We start from the raw sequence: 22,547 nt of genomic DNA, 5'->3' as shown, positions 1-22,547 counted from the left end.
TTATTTGTTCCCCCTCAATCCCTCTTGAAAATAAATTATCCCAAGCCTTGAGAGAGCAAACAGGAAGTTACCAGCGCGGTCAATGTACGTTTGAATATTCATTTTTAGACAGAATAACTCTTTAGATGGTGTCTGAGTCTTTTGTTTCTGAAGGACATCTTCATTTTGACTTCCTTGTTCAATACACTGCCGTGCCCCGTCGCATTCTCCATTTTAACATTTTATTTGTGATGCAGATTTAATGTGTAAGAGTGTGTGCGTGAGTGAGTGAGTGTGTGTGTGTGTGTGTGTGTGTGTGTGTGTGTGTGTGTGTGTGTGTGTGTGTGTGTGTGTGTGTGTGTGTGTGTGTGTAGTGTTGAAGTCATGTATGCACAAAGACAAAATAAAGAATATGTGGTTGTGTTTGCAAATAGAAATAAAACAGTGTGTGTGATCCACTTGATTTTTTAAAGGCGTCTGCTTGTGTGTGCATTACATGTTATGTTGGGTGTGTGCTGTACCTATGTGCTTTGGTGACATTTTCAAGTTTGCACTCGTATAGAAACTCAACTTTAAGAAACCTCAATATACTTGAATTTACGTCTTTGAACAATTTAAACAATTCTTCCTTAATCAAAAATACAAACATGAGTTTATAAAACCAATAAGCTCAAGTAAGCTTAATTTGACATTTTTCAGATTCTTTCTTGCAAGAAAAATGCCACATCTGAATACAAAGCATTTGAAAGTATCTATTAAGAGCTGGGAGAAAACAACTTCGTTTGGAAGCAGCTCCAGGCTTGTTGAAAACCCACACAATAAAAAACAGTGGTTGAGGCACAATACTTCCATACCATCTACCTGGTTTGTTTGTTATAGTGGTATTAAAATGCTAATTGCTCAAGCATTCAACCAAACTCACGAACGTCATAAAACGCGTCAAAACTGAAACAATTTGATGAAAGTGGTACGAACTGACACATGTTTTCGTCAAAAATCAGTACCCATTGTGGTTGTTGTTCAGCTAATTCTAACAGATGGGGGAAAAACAGTAAAAGCGTGAAACTTATGGTTAAAAACAAGAGGAGAAACTTACGTTTTAAACTGTGCGTTTGCCAAAATCTGGAAGCCCGTTCTTAGCAGCCAACACTGCTCGTGTATTCCGCGTCAACCGTTATCTTCGTCGCCATTTCAGTTTAGGCGCACGAAACTTTCGTCTTCCTGGTTTTACCGTGAACACTCGTCTCTTTCTTCTTTAGTTGTTGTTGTTGTAGTTGTCGTTGATGTTGTTGTTGTTGTTGTTGTTGATGTTGATATTTTGACATTTTGATAATCAATATAGTCTCGAACATCTGTGATTACTTAATTTACCTGGCTTCAGACCACAGAACCGGCTACACGCCTGGTCGCCAACCGGAGGGAAAGTGACATGACGAAGAGCGAGATCGAAGTTAGCTTGCCAACTAATGGCCTGATCAGTTGCCGTTCTTGGAAATGAGGAATTAGTGATAGTTGTGCTACGTAAAAAAAAACAAGTCGCGTAAGGCGAAATTACAATATTTAGTCAAGTAGCTGTCGAACTCACAAAATGAAACTGAACGCAATGCCATTTTTCAGCAAGACCGTATACTCGTAGCATCGTCAGTCCACCGCTCATGGCAAAGGCAGTGAAATTGACAAGAAGAGCGGGGTAGTAGTTGCGCTAAGAAGGATAGCACGCTTTTCTGTACCTCTCTTTGTTTTAACTTTCTGAGCGTGTTTTTAATCCAAACATATCATATCTATATGTTTTTGGAATCAGGAACCGACAAGGAATAAGATGAAAGTGTTTTTAAATTGATTTGGACAATTTAATTTTGATAATAACTTTTATATATTTAATTTTCAGAGCTTGTTTTTAATCCGAATATAACATATTTATATGTTTTTGGAATCAGCAAATGATGGAGAATAAGATAAACGTAAATTGGGATCGTTTTATAAATTTTTATTTTTTTTTACAATTTTCAGATTTTTAATGACCAAAGTCATTAATTAATTTTTAAGCCACCAAGCTGAAATGCAATACCGAAGTCCGGGCTTCGTCGAAGATTACTTGACCAAAATTTCAACCAATTTGGTTGAAAAATGAGGGCGTGACAGTGCCGCCTCAACTTTCACGAAAAGCCGGATATGACGTCATCAAAGACATTTATCAAAAAAATGAAAAAAACGTTCGGGGATTTCATACCCAGGAACTCTCATGTCAAATTTCATAAAGATCGGTCCAGTAGTTTAGTCTGAATCGCTCTACACACACACACACACACACACACACAGACACACAGACACACGCACATACACCACGACCCTCGTTTCGATTCCCCCTCGATGTTAAAATATTTAGTCAAAACTTGACTAAATATAAAAGGGGGGGGGGGGGGGGGCTAAGCCCAAATCAAATCAAATGTGATTTCTCAGTGGGAAATGCTAAGGCGACAAACAAGGTCGAAAGAAATGGTTCTCTTTGTCACGTTGCCCAGGGTTGAGGGTAAATGGGGAAAAGGTAAACCTCAGTGCTATGTTTGCCAGTCGTGGGACACTAGTTTAAAGGCACAGTGCAGCTCGCAGCCTTCGTTTTGCGTTTTTGTTGCAGCTGAGCGCATTTACAGTTCAAAAATCCTCCTATGATAGTAAACCAAACCCAAAACTACCCAACGACGACATCTGTGAAGCTCGACAGTTTCTTGTTCACGCGAGTGCATAAATTAACCTAGTTATTACGTGGTGTTTGGTCGGAGTTCGATTCAACTGAGTGATTCCGGCCTCCATTTTGTTTTACACAAACTCATGATGACGTCTGACATAGTTTGCTAGTGACGTGTCGTTTTGTACATGATGTGGTGATCTACCTGATCTAAATTTAGATCCAAAAATAGGCCAAGACCAGCCGGGTCCGAGTACGAAATTAATTCGTAAAAAAATCGCAGTTCTTGACTCTTTGGGTGCAAGTCAATGAAACTTGGTAGTTCTTCTAACGGATAGCTGCCTGAGGTATGACTAAAAGCCCCAGGGGCTCCGTGCACCTGGATTTGACAAGTTCAGTACCTTTAAAGAATTGTATACTGCTCAGTTGTCAATAGCGCAAGTCAAATTCTCACAATGACTACAATGACGGCATTGAACTGATGTTTTCACAGCGTAGGAATGACTAAGAACGAGAGCACTCGTTCGGCCTTTTCTTCTGGCTTCCTGTTGATTCTTTGCTGTCCAACCGCCATAATAGGCTTTCATTGCTCAGCTGTAAAGAAGTAGAAAAAACACCAAAGAAACCCTAGGAGATAACCAGATTGCGTGGGGAAAACGTCAAAGTCATAAAGACATCGACACATTTCCATTCACGGTGCATATTTTCTATCACAACTGCTCCTAACTTTGACCTGACAGAAATGGATAATTGTATCAGTGTGTATGAGAACTCTGTAGAAAAGAATGAATAATGCTTGACATAATTTCTCTCAGGGCGCGCGAACGTGCGCGCACGAGAGAGAACGAACAAACGAACGAACGAACTTTATTACTCAAGGGTGGAGATTTTAGGTTGACGCCTAGTCTTACAATCTGTCCCTGCTAAAACTAAGACATGTAGGCGTATAAAGGACATCTCAACCTCACATGGAAATGCTTTTTCTTTTTATGAGAAAAGCTGAATATCTCCTGTGATTCACAGCTTTGTTCCTTTGTTTGAGTGTGGAATGGATGGCGTTAATGAGTACAGGTAAAAGTCCTTTTGACAAAGGAAATGATAGGCAATGTTAATTTTCTCCAACTAATTTTGTCAGTGGTTGTTGTCACCTTTAGATTCTTGCCTGTATTTGAATGCGAGATTAATATCTCCTCCTTAAATCGCGACCTTATCACTAAGTAACCTGCCACACCACCAATGAGTGACACAACTGGCAATCCACCCCCACCATCCACACCCCCACAGTTTACCAATGCAAATACCAGTTATGCTAGAACAGGAAGAAAGAACTAAACAAGTCGCGTAAGGCGAAAATACAATATTTAGTCAAGTAGCTGCCATTTTTCAGCAAGACCGTATACTCGTAGCATCGTCAGTCCACCGCTCATGGCAAAGGCAGTGAAATTGACAAGAAGAGCGGGGTAGTAGTTGCGCTAAGAAGGATAGCACGCTTTTCTGTACCTCTGTTTGTTTTAACTTTCTGAGCGTGTTTTTAATCCAAACATATCATATCTATATGTTTTTGGAATCAGGAACCGACAAGGAATAAGATGAAAGTGTTTTTAAATTGATTTGGACAATTTAATTTTGATAATAATTTTTATATATTTAATTTTCAGAGCTTGTTTTTAATCCAAATATAACATATTTATATGTTTTTGGAATCAGCAAATGATGGAGAATAAGATAAATGTAAATTTGGATCGTTTTATAAATTTTTATTTTTTTTTTACAATTTTCAGATTTTTAATGACCAAAGTCATTAATTAATTTTTAAGCCACCAAGCTGAAATGCAATACCGAACCCCGGGCTTCGTCGAAGATTACTTGACCAAAATTTCAATTAATTTGGTTGAAAAATGAGGGCGTGACAGTGCCGCCTCAACTTTCACGAAAAGCCGGATATGACGTCATCAAAGACATTTATCAAAAAAATGAAAAAAACGTTCGGGGATTTCATACCCAGGAACTCTCATGTCAAATTTCATAAAGATCGGTCCAGTAGTTTAGTCTGAATCGCTCTACACACACACACACACGCACACACGCACACACACACGCACACACGCACATACACCACGACCCTCGTTTCGATTCCCCCTCGATGTTAAAATATTTAGTCAAAACTTGACTAAATATAAAAACAAGTCGCGTAAGGCGAAAATACAATATTTAGTCAAGTAGCTGTCGAACTCACAGAATGAAACTGAACGCAACGCAACGCAGCAAGACCGTATACTCGTAGCATCGTCACTCCACCGCCCGTGGCAAAGGCAGTGCCCGTGGAATTGACAAGAAGAGCGGGGTATTCGTTGCGCTCAGAAGGATAGCACGCTTTTCTGTACCTCTCTTCGTTTTAACTTTCTGAGCGTGTTTTTAATCCAAACATATCATATCTATATATTTTTGGAATCAGGAACCGACAAGGAATAAGATGAAAGTGTTTTTAAATTGATTTGGACAATTTAATTTTGATAATAATTTTTATATATTTAATTTTCAGAGCTTGTTTTTAATCCGAATATAACATATTTATATGTTTTTGGAATCAGCAAATGATGGAGAATAAGATAAACGTAAATTTGGATCGTTTTATAAATTTTTATTTTTTTTTACAATTTTCAGATTTTTAATGACCAAAGTCATTAATTAATTTTTAAGCCACCAAGCTGAAATGCAATACCGAAGTCTGGGCTTCGTCGAAGATTACTTGACCAAAATTTCAAAAAGTTGAAAAATGAGGGCGTGACAGTGCCGCCTCAACTTTCACGAAAAGCCGGATATGACGTCATCAAAGACATTTATCAAAAAAATGAAAAAAACGTTCGGGGATTTCATACCCAGGAACTCTCATGTCAAATTTCATAAAGATCGGTCCAGTAGTTTAGTCTGAATCGCTCTACACACACACACACACACACACACACACACGCACAGACAGACAGACACACATACACCACGACCCTCGTCTCGATTCCCCCTCGATGTTAAAATATTTAGTCAAAACTTGACTAAATATAAAAAGACTAAAGAAAAGAAAGGCAAAGAAGCTGTTTGTTTCACCTCGTTTCAATTAGGATACACTAAAATATACAATGTAAACACGTACAATTTGCAAGAAAAATCAATATTTTTCTGCAAAAACTTCAAAACACAACGAATTGAAAATACAAACTAGCGCTTCATAGTAACACAATGCTGCGAGAAATTTTTTGTGTATTACAGCAAAGGTAACATAACGAAATGACCGCAATTTAAACACATCGGGTATTATAAGATGTTTGGTGGCTTTTTGACAGACAATTTTTTGTTGGTCCGAGGGGACCATATCGTCTTCGGTTTCATCTTTATCGACCAAGGTCAAAGGCCGCGGCTAATAAATATGAAAACCGAAGGCTATACAGTCCCATTACATGAGCGGCGGTCACGTGATCCCTGTTAAAAAAAATACTTAATCCAAAAGGTGATCCTGAAGGTTAAGTGAACGGCCTTAACTGTCATATAAAGTGTTAATGAAATTACATGGGAATTAATGCTTTAATTTCCCCCGAAATCGGCGTATGGCTGCCTAAATGGCGGGGTAAAAACGGTCATACACGTAAAATTCCACTCGTGCAAAAAACATGAGTGAACGTGGGAGTCTAAGCCCATGAACGAAGAAGAAGAAGAATGCTTTAATTTGGGTTTGAAATCTGCTGCAATAATGTTTTGGCCAAGTTTAGATTACAGTATTATATACACACAATTTCCATCCAATACAATATATTTAATGCTCCAATTTTTTCTTTACAAAATGCATAGAGAAAACGCACATGTATATTTCGTTATAGCAGCTGTGTAGATTATTGTATTGTGGAATGTCTTTCCATTTCAACACAAGAGGCGAAGCCTTCAAGGCTCACGTAAGAAATCGACAAACAGTAATACAAACTCAATCACTCCGTCACACATACACTCACACACAGTAAGCATAGGTGACACTGTGCAAGAAAGCGAGACACTAGATCTAGATCTGTCTGTCTGCATGTAGCCTACTTACAGGGACACGACTGCCAATGGCCGATTTCGAAGAAAAAACTAGTCTCGGCCCGCTCAAAATAACAATGACCGAGACTTTCAGTAATTCCTTCGCGTGACGTCTAACCCTCTTACGCCATAATGTGACGTCTTCAAATGTATGACGTCTTCAAATGTTAAAGTTTCTACCACAGCTATACACACATACGCACGCACGCACGCACGCACGCACAGACAGACAAAGTTTAGCACCGCATAGGCTACACTTACGTGAGCCACAAACCGAAGGGTAAGACATACAAAACTGGGTTTTATTTGCAGCAGAGAAAGGCGCTACGTTACAAAACACCACCTGCAGACATGCCTAACCGCCTGTTTCTGACGCGAGTGGACCGTTCACTTCAAAGATATAAAGGGGTTTGCTTCTAACCTAATAGACAGATAATTGTTTGCAGCTGTTGTAAGACACGGGTGCATTCCACCATTTACAGTTTAAAGATTATTGAATTGACGCAAATAGGCTGCAAGACATTCGGTGCTATCGTTTCTTTGACTTACTCATTGTTCCAACTACCAGATCTTTCCATTTTTTACAAAGAAAACACATAGAAAAACGGATTTAGAGAAACTATCTCGTCTGAGTCGTGTCTTATTTAAAAGATATGCAGTCCTAGATATCTGTACAATTTAAAAAGAATCTGCATGATGTGTGTGTTTGTGTATGTGTATGTTTCTAAATAGTTTGTGTGTGTGTGCGTGCGCGCGCGTGTGTTTTTGTGTGTTTGCGTGTATGTGTGTGTGTGTGTGTGTATGTGTGTGTGTGTTTGTGTGTGTGTGTGTGTGTGTGTGTGTGTGTGTGTGTGTGTGTGTGTGTAAATATAAATGTGTGTCTGTGTCTGTGTGTTTTTGTGTTTGCGTGTGTGCGTGTGTTGGTTGCGTAAGTGTGTGTGAGTGTATGTGTCCGTCTGTCTGTCCGTCTGTGTCATTGTCTGTCTGTGTGCTTCTGGTGTGTGCATGTATGAGTGTATGTATGTGGGGGTATGCATGCGTGCACGTGTGTGTGTGAGAGAGAGAGTGTGTGTGTGTGTGTGTGTTGAGTTTTCGTACTCACAAATATTGACATGACGGTCCTATTCACAACAACAAAGTGTTCGAAATGACGACAAAAACGACTCGTTGAAAACACTACAAGGAAAGGCATGAGAGGTGCGACAACGTGTGGTCACTTACACTCAGTCCCGTAACTATCGCGGCGTCAAGTTCACTCCCTACTGGAAGCTAATTCTGCGCTCTAGTCAGGGGTATTAAAAAGACTCTTTCAGGAGAGGTCACAGCGTTTGCATGGAATTGATACAAGTACCCGCGAAGACTTCAAGACAACACGTCATTAAAGTTGATCAGATCTTTAGCAGGCCAAGGCATGTCAAGGGACATAACTCTCTCCACGCGGTCAGGGTGACACCCAATGAGGTGCGACACTTGCAGACGACACAGGTCCTGCAGGATACGCGGGGTGGTTGCTGCGTGGTCCAGGTACTCCACAATGTCTTGGCGACCTTGACCCTGAAGTTGATTTCTGAGGTCAGCATTCTCTTTGCAACGGAAGAGCTGTTTGTTAGAGCAGGCTCCTGCTTGGTACAGGAGTTTTACCAGAGGCATCTGTCCGTTATTCAGAGCAGTTTTGATTGGACAATCCCAGCACACAGAACACCCGTGTGCTGACGTGCATGTGCATGTCGTCATGTGTGTGGAAAGCCCGAATTCAATGCACAACTTCACCATCTCTTCTCTGTCTCCTGAACTTGTGACAGCCTTTAACAGAAGTGACTGAATGGAAACACTCGTATGTAAAATATTTATCTTGGAGATCAAGTCTGTACACATGTCCGATTGTCCTGCTTCAACAGCACGGGAAAATATAGTACACAGAAGGCTATTGTCCTGGGAACACCGGGCAAGCTGGCTCTCTACAATGTCCCATTCTCCCTCAGATGAAGCTTTGCGAATAGCGATGTCCACAACAGATGTGTCTTCGCACAACTCCAGAGCTGTTCTAACTTGCTCCCAGTCCTCTGTGTAGACTCCGAGGTATACCACCCACTTGTACTGCGCTCTTCCCCTGCAAGTTTCCACCAAGTCAGCAAGTTCGGTATCATGGAAATCTTCGTCGAATATTGTATCTGCTTCTGCAAAGGAAAGGTGGTGGAGACACGTCACTGCTGACTCCCAGTCAGACAAGTTCAAAGCAACAACTAAGCAAAACATCAAGACGTCTCGGCGTATACTGTCCTTCAGCTGATCAATGACTCGGGTAACATTCTCCGTGTAGCCAGAGATGACAGAAAGAACGAGGCAAGCATTTCCGTAGGATCGTTCAAGGCACCACGCTGCAAGATTTCGAACAAGACATCCCGTGCTGGTATCCCGAAAATCCTTATCTGGATCCCAATGTAGGGCGTCGAATGTTTGAAAAAGATCACAGAGGCCATTCAAAGCAGGAACGACGATTTGCCAGGAGTCTTCTTCCTTTGAAATGCTTCGCACACATAGACAGAACACTTCAAAATCCTCCCCAGGTTCCCATTCATCATCAACACAGTCGCTGGTTTCTTCTATCAGATTCTTTAGAAGACCCCACTTCTTCTTCTCAATTGCCAGTTGGACTGCAGCTTCAAAATCATCCGTGTGTTGTGTAAGACGGCAAAATTCAACAATGAAGTTGCATTTGTCGTGTTCAATAGCTTTGTCGAACACAAAACTACAGAATGTGTCTTCATAGTCCATTTCAATAACAGTGTCGATGAATGCTTCAAGTTTCTCAGCTATGATAGACTCCTCTAGAATACATTTCATGAAGGTCGTTCTCTCATCTGAATGACCAACCCATTTGTCCTGCACGTCTTGCAAACAGTTCCAAAGACCGTGCTTGAGCCACAACCTCAAAGCAAATACCTTGTCACTGAGAGAAATCTTTTTGGAGGAAGTGCTCATTTGTAGTGAAAGGCGCCATTTTCCCCGTCTGGCAGCTTGCATGAAAGCATACCGGCGTTCACTGTGATGCGTGGAGGGACTTCTTACCATTTTTCTTACGGCCTTCCAAGCACTTTTTCTAACAGCATGTCTAAGAGCATACCTCTTGTCTTTACGGCTGAGACGAGCGTCTCTGAACATGCCCACAACACTGCCCCACATTTCTTGTGCAGTCAACATATGTAAAGCCAGGTCCGGGTGATCGTCCACCAAAAACTTACATAGAATATTGATGTTATGATCTGAAAAGCGTGTTTGGAGTAGCACCTGCTTAAAGACTCTCCTTCCAGATGAAACAACGGAAAAAAGGCGAACTACGAAACCAACGTTAATAGTATACAGCGCCGTGACTATGTAGTCTTTTAGCTGATCAGTGACTTTCCCCGTGTAGCCAGATATGAGAGAAAGTACGAGGCCAGCATTTCCGTAAGATCGGTCAAGGCACCACGCTGCAAGAGTTCGAATGACACATCCAGTGCTGGCATCCCGAAAATCCTCGTCTGGATGCCAAGACACGGCATCCATTGTTTCAAAAAGATAACAGAAGCCATTCAAAGCAGGAACGACGATTTGCCAGGAATCCTCTTCCTTTAAAATACTTCGCACGCATAGGAAGAACAAACTCAGTTTAAAATCATCATCAGGATCCCATTCATCATCAACACAGTCGCTGGTTTCTTCTATCAGATTCTTTAGAAGACCCCAATTCTTCTTCTCAATTGCCAGTTTGACTGCAGCTTTGAATTCATTTGCGTCTTTCCTCTGAAGGCAGAATTCAACAATGAAGTAGCATTTGTTGTGTTCAATAGCTTTGTCGAACACAAAACTACAGAATGTGTCTCCATAGTCCATTTCAATAACAGTGTCGGTGAATGCTTCACGTTTCTCAGCTATGATTGACTCCTCTAGAATACATTTCATGAAGGTTGTTCTCTCTCCTGAATGACCAACCCATTTATCCTGCACTTCTTGCAAACAATTCCAAAGACCGTGCTTGAGCCACAACCTCAAAGCAAATACCTTGTCACTGAGAGAAATCTTTTTGGAGGAAGTGCTCATTTGTATTGAAAGGCGCCATTTTCCCCGTCTGGCGGCTTGCAGAAAAGCATACCGGCGTTCACTGTGATGCGTGGAGGGACTTCTCACCATTTTTTTTACGGCCTTCCAAGCACTTTTTCTAATGGCATGTCTAAGAGCATACCGCTTGTCTTTACGGCTGAGACGAGCGTCTCTGAACATGCCCACAACAATGCCCCACATTTCTTGTGCAGTCAACATATGTAAAGCCAGGTCCGGATGATCGTTCACCAAACGCGTGTGCAAAGTATTAATGGCATGAGCAGGAAATCTTGTTCGAAGGAGCACCTGTTTAAAAACCCGTCTTGCAGAGGCAAAGAGAGAAAGGAGTTGCAGCATGACAACAAAGTTCATCGCGTGAAATGCTGTTGTGACTAGTTCGACCATTTCCTTTTCTGTTGCCCCAGTCTCTTTCAGGATCATCACATACTCCGTCCAACACCCGTGTGTCATCGCAGTGCGGAGAATTACATCACGCACTTTTGTTTTACTGCCACCCTCTCTCAAAAGTTCAACTAGATTCCAACATGGCCTCCACCGTAAGGCTTCCAGAACAATGCGCTCTGCACAGTCCGGCTCACATCCTTGCCGAAGAAGTTCTACAGCACAGTCAAAGTGCGCCCATTCCAAGGCCTCCTTGCAGACCAGGCCCTGCTGTGCCGGCGTCAAACCAGTCTTGACCAGTTCCCGCACACAGTTCCACTGACAGGCCATGATTGCTTTCCGCAGAACAAAGTCTGTGTGGTCATTGTTGCCGCAAAGTTTCACCAAACTCGGAACATGCTCCCATCTTTTCTGACTGACGACCTCCTGAAAGACCTTGGTCACCAGTTCCTGCTTCACACCGAGACGCAGGGCATCCAGCACCAACCCCCACTGTCCGTTTTCCAAGGCTTTTGTCAACACCCGGTCACGTAGTTCCTGGCTCACGCCGAGTCGTATTGTGTCAAGCACCAGCTCCCACTGTCCGTGTTCCAAGGCCGTTGTCACCACCACGCCCCGTAGTTCCTGGCTCACACCAAGACGTAGAGCATCCAGCACCAACCGCCACTGTCCGTGTTCTAAGGCTGCTGTCACCACAAGGCCCCGTGGTTCCTGGCCCACCCCCAGTGACAACAGGCGAGACACCAGGGCCCATTGTCGTTGTCGCAGACCTCGCTGGAGGAGGAAGTCTCTCTTATCACTGCTGACGCCAGCGGCAACGAGTACCTCAACAGTGTCCCACAGGCAGTATCTGCAAATCAGAGTTTTACTTTGATGAATAGGGATTATTTTCGCATCAAAGTCGAATCGTCTGGAAAGAGAAAGCAAAAATATATATACAGGGTAGACAAAACTGTGTACAAAGACACTGACCACAGGAGACTCTGAGCTCTACACACACACACACACACACACACACACACACACACACACACACACACACACACACACACACACACACACACACACACACACACACACACACAGCACAGAAGGATCACACAGGTAGTAAATGAGAAAGACAATACTGTCATCAGAACACACAGAAAAAGAGGCACAGGAAAGCATGGTGTCTTACCTTGCCGTTTTGTGTACAGCCAGGTGTCAGGACACACAGAGAGGCACAGGACAGCATGGTGTCTTACCTTGCCGCTTTGTGTACAGCCAGGTGTCGGGACACACAGACAGGCACAGGACAGCATGGTGTCTTACCTTGCGGCTTTGTGTACAGCCAGGTGTCAGGACACACAGACAGACACAGGACAGCATGGTGTCTTACCTTGCGGCTTGGTGTACAGCCAGGTGTCAGGATACACAGACAGACACAGGACAGCATGGTGTCTTACCTTGCGGCTTGGTGTACAGCCAGGTGTCAGGATACACAGACAGACACAGGACAGCATGGTGTCTTACCTTGCGGCTTGGTGTACAGCCAGGTGTCAGGATACACAGACAGACACAGGACAGCATGGTGTCTTACCTTGCTGCTTTGTGTACAGCCAGGTGTCAGGACACACAGACAGACACAGGACAGTATGGTGTCTTATTACCTTGCTGCTTTGTGTACAGCCAGGTGTCAGGACACACAGAGAGGCACAGGACAGCATGATGTCTTACCTTGCGGCTTTGTGTACAGCCAGGTGTCAGGACACACAGACAGACACAGGACAGTATGGTGTCTTATTACCTTGCTGCTTGGTGTACAGCCAGGTGTCAGGATACACAGACAGACACAGGACAGTATGGTGTCTTACCTTGCGGCTTTGTGTACAACCAGGTGTCAGGACACACAGACAGACACAGGACAGCATGGTGTCTTACCTTGCGGCTTTGTGTACAGCCAGGTGTCAGGACACACAGAGAGACACAGGACAGCATGGTGTCTTATTACCTTGCTGCTTTGTGTACAGCCAGGTGTCAGGACACACAGAGAGACACAGGACAGCATGATGTCTTACCTTGCGGTTTTGAGTACAGCCAGGTGTCAGGACACACAGAGAGGCACAGGACAGCATGATGTCTTACCTTGCGGTTTTGTGTACAGCCAGGTGTCAGAACACACAGAGAGGCACAGGACAGCATGGTGTCTTACCTTGCCGCTTTGTGTACAGCCAGGTGTCAGAACACACAGAGAGGCACAGGACAGCATGTCTTACCTTGCTGCTTTGTGTACAGCCAGGTGTCAGGACACACAGAGAGGCACAGGACAGCATGTCTTACCTTGCAGCTTTGTGTACAGCCAGGTGTCAGAACACACAGAGAGACACAAGACAGCATGGTGTCTTACCTTGCAGCTTTGTGTACAGCCAGGTGTCAGGACACACAGAGAGGCACAGGACAGCATGTCTTACCTTGCAGCTTTGTGTACAGCCAGGTGTCAGAACACACAGAGAGGCACAGGACAGCATGTCTTACCTTGCAGCTTTGTGTACAGCCAGGTGTCAGGACACACAGAGAGACACAGGACAGCATGTATTACCTTGCAGCTTTGTGTACAGCCAGGTGTCAGAACACACAGAGAGGCACAGGACAGCATGTCTTACCTTGCAGCTTTGTGTACAGCCAGGTGTCAGGACACACAGAGAGACACAGGACAGCATGTCTCACCTTACGGCTTTGTGTACAGCCAGGTGTCAGAACACACAGAGAGACACAGGACAGCATGGTGTCTTACCTTGCAGCTTTGTGTACAGCCAGATGTCAGAACACACAGAGAGGCACAGGACAGCATGGTGTCTTACCTTGTAGCTTTGTGTACAGCCAGGTGTCAGGACACACATAGAGACACAGGAAAGCGTGGTGTCTTACCTTGCCGCTTTGTGTACAGTCAGGTGTCAGGACACACAGAGAGGCACAGGACAGCATGTCTTACCTTGCAGCTTTGTGTACAGCCAGGTGTCAGAACACACAGAGAGGCACAGGACAGCATGTCTTACCTTCCTGCTTTGTGTACAGCCAGGTGTCAGGACACACAGAGAGGCACAGGACAGCATGGTGTCTTACCTTGCAGCTTTGTGTACAGCCAGGTGTCAGAACACACAGACAGGCACAGGACAGCATGTCTTACCTTGCAGCTTTGTGTACAGCCAGGTGTCAGAACGCACAGAGAGACACAGGAAAGCATGATGTCTTACCTTGCAGCTTTGTGTACAGCCAGGTGTCAGAACGCACAGAGAGACACAGGACAGCATGATGTCTTACCTTGCAGCTTTGTGTACAGCCAGGTGTCAGGACACACAGAGAGACACAGGACAGCATGGTGTCTTACCTTGCAGCTTTGTGTACAGCCAGGTGACAGGACACAGAGAGGCACAGGACAGCATGGTGTCTTACCTTGCAGCTTTGTGTACAGCCAGGTGTCAGGACACACAGAGAGACACAGGACAGCATGGTGTCTTACCTTGTAGCTTTGTGTACAGCCAGGTGTCAGGACACACAGAGAGACACAGGACAGCATGGTGTCTTACCTTGCAGCTTTGTGTACAGCCAGGTGTCAGGACACACAGAGAGGCACAGGACAGCATGGTGTCTTACCTTGCAGCTTTGTGTACAGCCAGGTGTCAGGACACACAGAGAGGCACAGGACAGCATGGTGTCTTACTTTGCGGCTTTGTGTACAGCCAAGTGTCAGGACACACAGAGAGACACAGGACAGCATGTCTTACCTTGCTGCTTTGTGTACAGCCAGGTGTCAGACCACACACAGAGGCACAGGACAGCATGTCTTACCTTGCTGCTTTGTGTACAGCCAGGTGTCAGAACACACACAGAGGCACAGGACAGCATGTCTTTCCTTGCAGCTTTGTGTACAGCCAGGTGTCAAGACACACAGAGAGACACAGGACAGCATGGTGTCTTACCTTGCAGCTTTGTGTACAGCCAGGTGTCAGAACACACAGAGAGGCACAGGATAGCATATGTCTTACCTTGCAGCTTTGTGTACAGCCAGGTGTCAGGACACACAGAGAGACACAGGACAGCATGGTGTCTTACCTTGCAGCTTTGTGTACAGACAGGTGTCAGAACACACAGAGAGGCACAGGATAGCATGTCTTACCTTGCAGCTTTGTGTACAGCCAGGTGTCAGAACACACAGAGAGGCACAGGATAGCATGTCTTACCTTGCAGCTTTGTGTACAGCCAGGTGTCAGGACACACATAGAGACACAGGACAGCATGGTGTCTTACCTTGCTGCTTTGTGTACAGTCAGGTGTCAGGACACACAGAGAGGCACAGGACAGCATGGTGTCTTACCTTGCGGCTTTGTGTACAGCCAGGTCTCTGCACTGCTGACTGACTCCGAGATGCGCGAGCTGCGAGACTAGCCCCCACTGGCTGTGTGTGACAGCCTGACTGACAGCCACGTCTCTCTGCTCCAGGCTGGATCCCTGCTGCACCAGCTGACTCACTGTCTGCCACTGACAGTCTCTCACTGCGTGAAGGAACTTCTCCCGCTGTCCAGAACCAGCCATGGCTCATCATTCTTGCTCCTTAAAGACAAACGACGTCGATTAAATAAACCAAGACATCTCTTCTTGGCTACTATATATATGCGTATTTTCGAAAGCAAAGGATGTCATTTAAAGCGCACACTGCATGGCATACACATAAAGTGCCGTTTACATGGCAGACTTACGACCAACTTTTCCCCAACTTTTGTCGTTTGAAAATCGCCCCCGAGTCGTCGAGGCCAAGTCGGCAAAACTGAGGTCTGCCATGCGAACGGCCCAAGCGATTTAGGTACGATTTAAGCCAGATTTAGCAGCGACTCCAAAACTCAGTTAAGCACTGCTCGACTCGGCCGTGACTTGGCGAAGATTTTGCGCAGACTTTTTTTTATCCCCGAGTACGCAGTAGGAGGGTCCAGCAGACTTTAATTGTGTGTCTGTGCATGTGTGTGTGTGTGTGTCTGTCTGTCTGTCTCGACTTAACAGCTTATTGCTGGGAAACTACTGGGCGCAGTTCTTTCAAAAGTTGATACACTAACTTGATAATAGGTCCGATTGATCGTATTAAAACTTCATAATGTTACCTGGGACCTAAATGCCCTAAAAAACACAAAAGTTCTTGACGGTTGGACGAATTCAATCGGAGCGACAGCCAGCCATTGAGCTGATAGAACAGCCGAACGCGTGCGTCATGAAAAGCATGCGTATCGCTCATGGGCTCATAGAACCGCCCAGTCAGCCAGCGACAACCAGGCTTTGCGTGCGTGCGTGCTTTGCGTGCGTGTGCCACTGCGCGACCTAATTTTATGAAGCAGCAACGTTAGCAGTCTAGTCATTTGAGTTCACTGCCAATGACTTGATGGAAAGCGCGTCCGACTATGGCCAAAGTGATCCGGGTTCGATTCCCGGCATGAGCGGTCTAATTTTTTTATTTTTTTTTATTTTTGTTTACTATTGTTTATTATGAACGTTTTAATGTTTTATTTTACTCTGATAATTTTTTTAATTGTGTAAAATAAATTTAAATTTTTTTAAATTTTTTTTAAAAATCCACGTGCACAAGACAAACACTTTCATACTGGGGGAGCGAGCCATTCTGAAGAGTACTCGGGTCCAGCGCCAGCGTTTTTTATTGCACTTACTGATTGGTTATAGCTCCAGCCAAACCGCTCTTATCGCATTAGGAGGTAGGTCCGATAGCTGCACTGGCCTTCAAGTCTGGCAAGAATCGCCGCTTAAAACTAGTTTGAGCGTGTGCGCTGTTCACATGGGCAGCGATTTTGATTTGACTTGGTGCCGACTAAAATCGTTTGAAAGTTGGGGGAAAGTTGTCATGTCACTTGTGAACACCACTTAAGATCGAGTCAGTTGTTCACGAAAGCCGCAGTCAGCATCGTGCACTTCCGCCTCACATTGTGGGGCACTAACTCTGCCACACGGCTTGAAAATCCTGATCGAGTTATTTCCGAACATCGTCTCTTCAGGCATGAGACCAAGGGTAGGGCGGATGGTGGCGAGAGAGGTGAAGGGACGGGGAATGTTTACAGTGCCGTGTGTCGGGCTGTGAGCAGTGCCCACCAATGTTTAGCTCAGGCACCGTCGCGGCAGACGCGCCTTAGTTCTATGCAGGAAATGCAGCGCGCTATTCTAGCCATCTGGCCAACTGTCGTCCTCATCTCTAAGGCAGACTGATACCAAGAGGTGTAAGTTACACCCGCCTTCAGGCTCAGGCATTTGCAAACGCTCGACTCAAGACTATCTTATAGAACAACGGTAGTTATTCAAGATTTAAGCACACACAGCTTCCCGTAAACCATCAGTTTCTGGTCACAGACACTGTCAGGCCGTTACACACAGTACAAACACCCTTTCGTTTAAACACTCACCGCTTGAAAACATCCTAGGTGCCACCCGTAAAGAGCGAGCATTTTTTCAAAGAATTTATTTTTGCGTGGCCAGCCGGACTTGTCTGGTACCACAATCGGACGCATCGTTTTTGCGCTAGAACTAACTTTTAAAATCTAAATAATCAATTGACAGCTTGTAACACATTGATGGCGCTAGTATTTTTTCAAACCGGTACGCAAACTTTTACAAGGAACTTAGTCGATAAATATCGACAGGGGGCCGACAAATGGTTTAAATGGGAAATGTGTGTATATGGGTGTGGGTTTGAAACAAACAAACAAACCAACCCATGTGAACCCCGGGCCGCAGGCCTTCGATGTAGTGATTGAAAAAAAAAAGGATGTTCTCAAATGGTTCAATTCTCATTTGGTCTGATTCTCAAATGGTACCGGTATACTCCCCCCCCCCCCCCCTGGCCGCAGGCCTAGGAGTAAAATTTTATAGACACTGACCTTCTTCCCAGGGGTCATTGACCCAGTTTTAGCTATGAGAGGTGGTTCGCCCAGAGGCTGTAGAGTATACTGGGGCGGTCTCTTTGATGTCTTGAGAGGAAACTTGGCCAGGGTAGTACATGCACCAGAACTGGTGGACACCAAGGACAAACATGAAATCGAAGCAGTTTGCTTTCAGAGGGAACGGTCGTCAGCAACTCAAACTTCTCTGTTTTCTTTTTTTTTTTAAATCTGACTTTCTTTGTGGCCCCCTGACTCCGCCCCCCTCCCTCTGTAAGGACCCCCCTCGACAAGGACCGATTTTTGTCAACATTTTAAAGGTCGCTAGAGAGGGGTTCCACTGTATGACCTAACCGCTACTGGCAGACGGCCTCAATCTTCACGCGCAAAGACGAGATTAATAGGTGCTCGGTTTTGGTATTTTGAATTACATTACATTAAACCTTTGTTGGGTTTCATGGTCATGGCAACAGCCATAATAATATTACATGATGTATAATATCATATTTCAGCATATGTGAATTACATGTCATCATACTAAACTGTCATACATTTTTATTCCTACATTATTCTGATTGATCACAACCAAACCTACTATCATTGGACACATCCAAATGCAAGCGCCTGTTCTTGACAATTTCCCTTTGATCTAAATATAAAATCAGTGCAATTTCCTGGGTCGGGCTTTGCCACAGACACTCACGGTTTGGCCTGTAGGTAAAATGTACAATGTATTTTCTGATTTGCGCACAAAAGCTTTTTTTCTTTTTTCTTTTTTTTAACATAACAATGTTTAATGTCACTGTATGTTTAAAAGACCATGGTCATATTTGTAAAAAAAATGTTAAATTAGAAAATAAATAACATTTTGGTTCATGATTTTTCCTACACCTGTGCTAAAAATAAGAAATAAAAATGTCGGGTATATAAGTCACTCAAATACAGGTAGGTATGAATGGCTCGGTTTGAGTTTGTTGCAGTTGACCCTGCACAATGCGACATATCATGTTTTTGTTGAACAATTTTGACGTCACCCCTCCCATAGGGTGACGTATTTCACAACTTCCTGTGTTACACAAACTCTGTGATGACCAATTTTGACGTCACCCCTCCCATAGGGTGACGGATTTCACAACTTTCTACAGATGAACAATTTTGACGTCACCCCTCCCATAGGGTGACGGATGTCACAACTTCCTGTGTACACAAACTGATGACGTATTTCACAACAAAATGGCGCTGCCCATGGTCAACCTCGAAACTATCCGTATAGAATGGGGGCGTCCTCGCCCCCATAATAATGCAAACAGTCCAGAAAAATACCGGTAGGCTGGTCATTCAAACCAACACGAGTCCAACTCAGAGTACTGGTTTTGTTGTTTTACCAGCGAAAAAAACGGTAGTTCTAAAAATCAATCTGTAGGTCATACCGGCATCCAATTTTGTTCCGGTATTTTCTCATTTCCCAACTGGTAAAATACCGATTATGAACGGTTAACACCAATACTGTTACACAAACATTCTTAAATCATAAAAGATTTCTTTTTTCACCAAGACAAGATCAGTACAACTCGAAGTTTTGAAAGTTTGAAAAAAAGGAGCCCGAAAGCAGTTCACGCAAAGGTTTGTTTGTTTGTTTGTTTATTTGTTGCTTAACGTCCAGCCGACTACGCAGAGCCATATCAGGACGAGGAAGGGGGGGGATGAAGGGGGCCACTTGTCAAGCGATTCCTGTTTACAAATGCACTAACCCATTACTTGTGTCCCAGCAGGCTTTAGTAAAACTAAATTAATACCTACTGGAATCACGCAAAGGTCGTGTTTCCGCAAGTAGACGACTTTTCTGCATAGCGCTTGCTTCTTCTGAAGCCAACTCCCGCCGATAAGTTCGTGTGACTCGCAGTCGTTTGTTGCATTTTAGATTCAGAGGTACACAATTAATTACGTGCTATTGCAGATATAGCGAGTCGCATTGAAATCACAAACTGACGAAGAAATTGTGAGGAAAAAAAAGGAAAGTGTGTGACAAGGGTTCACGATGGTAAAATAAACCACGAAATCTGGTGCGTGGTTTACGCAAGAAAAATAGCCATTAAAACGAACTGTGTCATTTAATGCTGTTAAATGCAATAGCAAGTGAGTACCATAAGGTTAGAACTGCTTTATTCGTGAGAAGATTTAAATCGTTCTGTAAACCATTTGAGGCAGACTGGGCCTTTAAGCAACAAAGGGACGCGCTCTAAAATATAGCCGATGTTTTGACTCACGTCTGTAATACGTGATCCTTGGAATAGCAATCTGGCCGTGTGTCTGTGTTTTTGTGTGTCTGTGTCTGTATCAAATGTATGTGTTTATGTGTATTAGGTATAACCTACTGCAAAGATGGTCGGCGTCTTATCCTCTAGGCCATTACGCCCGTCGCATTGTGACAGTATAAATATGTATGGCAGTCGCATTGTGACAGTATAAATATGTATGGCAGTCGCATTGTGACAATATAAATATGTATGGCAGTCGCATTGTGACAGTATAAATATGTATGGCAGTCGCATTGTGACAGTATAAATATGTATGGCAGTCGCATTGTGACAGTATAAATATGTATGGCAGTCGCATTGTGACAGAATAAATATGTATGGCAGTCGCATTGTGACAGTATAAATATGTATGGCAGTCGCATTGTGACAGTATAAATATGTATGGCAGTCGCATTGTGACAGAATAATATGTATGGCAGTCGCATTGTGACAGTATAAATATGTATGGCAGTCGCATTGTGACAGTATAAATATGTATGGCAGTCGCATTGTGACAGTATAAATATGTATGGCAGTCGCATTGTGACAGTATAAATATGTATGGCAGTCGCATTGTGACAGTATAAATATGTATGGCAGTCGCATTGTGACAGAATAAATATGTATGGCAGTCGCATTGTGACAGTATAAATATGTATGGCAGTCGCATTGTGACAGTATAAATATGTATGGCAGTCGCATTGTGACAGTATAAATATGTATGGCAGTCGCATTGTGACAGTATAAATATGTATGGCAGTCGCATTGTGACAGTATAAATATGTATGGCAGTCGCATTGTGACAGTATAAATATGTATGGCAGTCGCATTGTGACAGTATAAATATGTATGGCAGTCGCATTGTGACAGTATAAATATGTATGGCAGTCGCATTGTGACAGTATAAATATGTATGGCAGTCGCATTGTGACAGTATAAATATGTATGGCAGTCGCATTTTGACAGTATAAACCACACTCTGTCGTCGCCATATCTGGGCGCACAAAATGTCCGTCTTCCTGGTTTTCAGTGTACGTGAACAGTTGTTTCCAGCCAGCCGTCGCTGACACGGATACAAAATATGTGACACTGACGTCTGGCAATCTCAGAAAAGGGCACGAAGCGGTAGCCTACTTGTACACAGAAATACCAGAGCTGTAAATCACACGTGTATTGTAACAAGGTCTCGTTCACGGCTCAGTTTAGTCTGGAATTCACAAACACCACAGAGCACCGAGTATGTTGAATACACGCCGCCATGGGGGCCCAGGTGGCAGAGCACTGGTCGAAAGGTCGCAGGTTCAGTTCGAATTCGGGCCGGGACGGACACGGGTCAATTGTCAGTATGTGAAGACCCAGAGACGGTATCCACCTCCCACCCCCGTGTCATCACAGTGGCACGTAAAAGACCTCGGTCAGCCATTCTGCAATAAGTGCAGATGGCTGATACCACCTAAACACGCACACACTTGTGTATCTCATCTAAAGTCGGGTTAAAAACCCGGGAACATGCCCCTAATGGCTTTGCCGTGAGGGCGTAACATTTGAATTTCTCTCAAGAGAACGCCATATTTCAATCCACACTCACTGACTCGACAAAACGCCAAAGCTGAACGGACAGGGTACGTATCATACTTGTGACTCAACAAACCGTCCGTCCCTCAAAAGAGTCTGTTGGCAAGGTGTTGTGTGTTCAATATATCCACCCCTGACATGTACAGCTTGTCCCCGCACTGACCTCTTTCCTCGCTCGCTCTAAACTTGATTTCAAATGTTCGTTGGTGAATACCACGCGCATTTATTTTATTTACAGCTGTCTAGGGTTTTCAGTGTATTAACACATTTTTGATAATCAATAGTCTGGCATATTTGTTACTACTTAACATACCTGGTTTCAGAACACCGAACCGGTCATGAGTCTCGCAACCAAGGAAGGAAACTGACGCACAGAGACGGTAAGTTAGCTAGCCGCCAACTAATGGCCGTTGGTTTCTCGAAATTCAGGAAGTGGTGGTTGTGCTACGTAAAAATCGGGCTTAAGCCCCAAATGTGATGTCATTTCTAAAGAAAGAAATGTTTGACCGGTGTAACACGAGAAAATTACTCCCACGAGATTTTTACTCCGGAGTA

At 44.0% G+C, this 22,547-nt stretch overlaps 1 protein-coding gene across 1 annotated transcript; it reads right to left on the bottom strand.

Moving 5' to 3' along the window:
* Positions 1–7,514: 7,514 nt before the first annotated feature.
* On the bottom strand, positions 7,515–22,423 carry LOC138962880 (uncharacterized). Its single transcript, XM_070334847.1, has 3 exons — positions 22,306–22,423; positions 15,567–15,802; positions 7,515–12,062 (listed from the first exon to the last, which is right to left on the bottom strand). Exons 2-3 carry the CDS (start codon positions 15,782–15,784, stop codon positions 8,093–8,095), a joined length of 4,188 nt encoding a protein of 1,395 aa, XP_070190948.1. The 5' UTR covers positions 15,785–15,802; positions 22,306–22,423; the 3' UTR covers positions 7,515–8,092.
* Between the last annotated feature and the right edge of the window lie 124 nt (positions 22,424–22,547).

Source organism: Littorina saxatilis, linkage group LG3 (assembly GCF_037325665.1).
Source record: "Littorina saxatilis isolate snail1 linkage group LG3, US_GU_Lsax_2.0, whole genome shotgun sequence".
Lineage (NCBI taxonomy): Eukaryota > Metazoa > Mollusca > Gastropoda > Littorinimorpha > Littorinidae > Littorina > Littorina saxatilis.
This window is presented reverse-complemented; position numbering and strand designations above follow the sequence as displayed.

Bases quoted from the DNA above. Each gene is read 5' to 3' on its own strand.
- LOC138962880 (XM_070334847.1), bottom strand. From the start codon at position 15,784: ATGGCTGGTTCTGGACAGCGGGAGAAGTTCCTTCACGCAGTGAGAGAC. The intron at 12,063-15,566 runs GTAAGACACCAT...TCTGATTTGCAG, and splicing joins GCTGTACACAAAGCCGCAAG to ATACTGCCTGTGGGACACTG.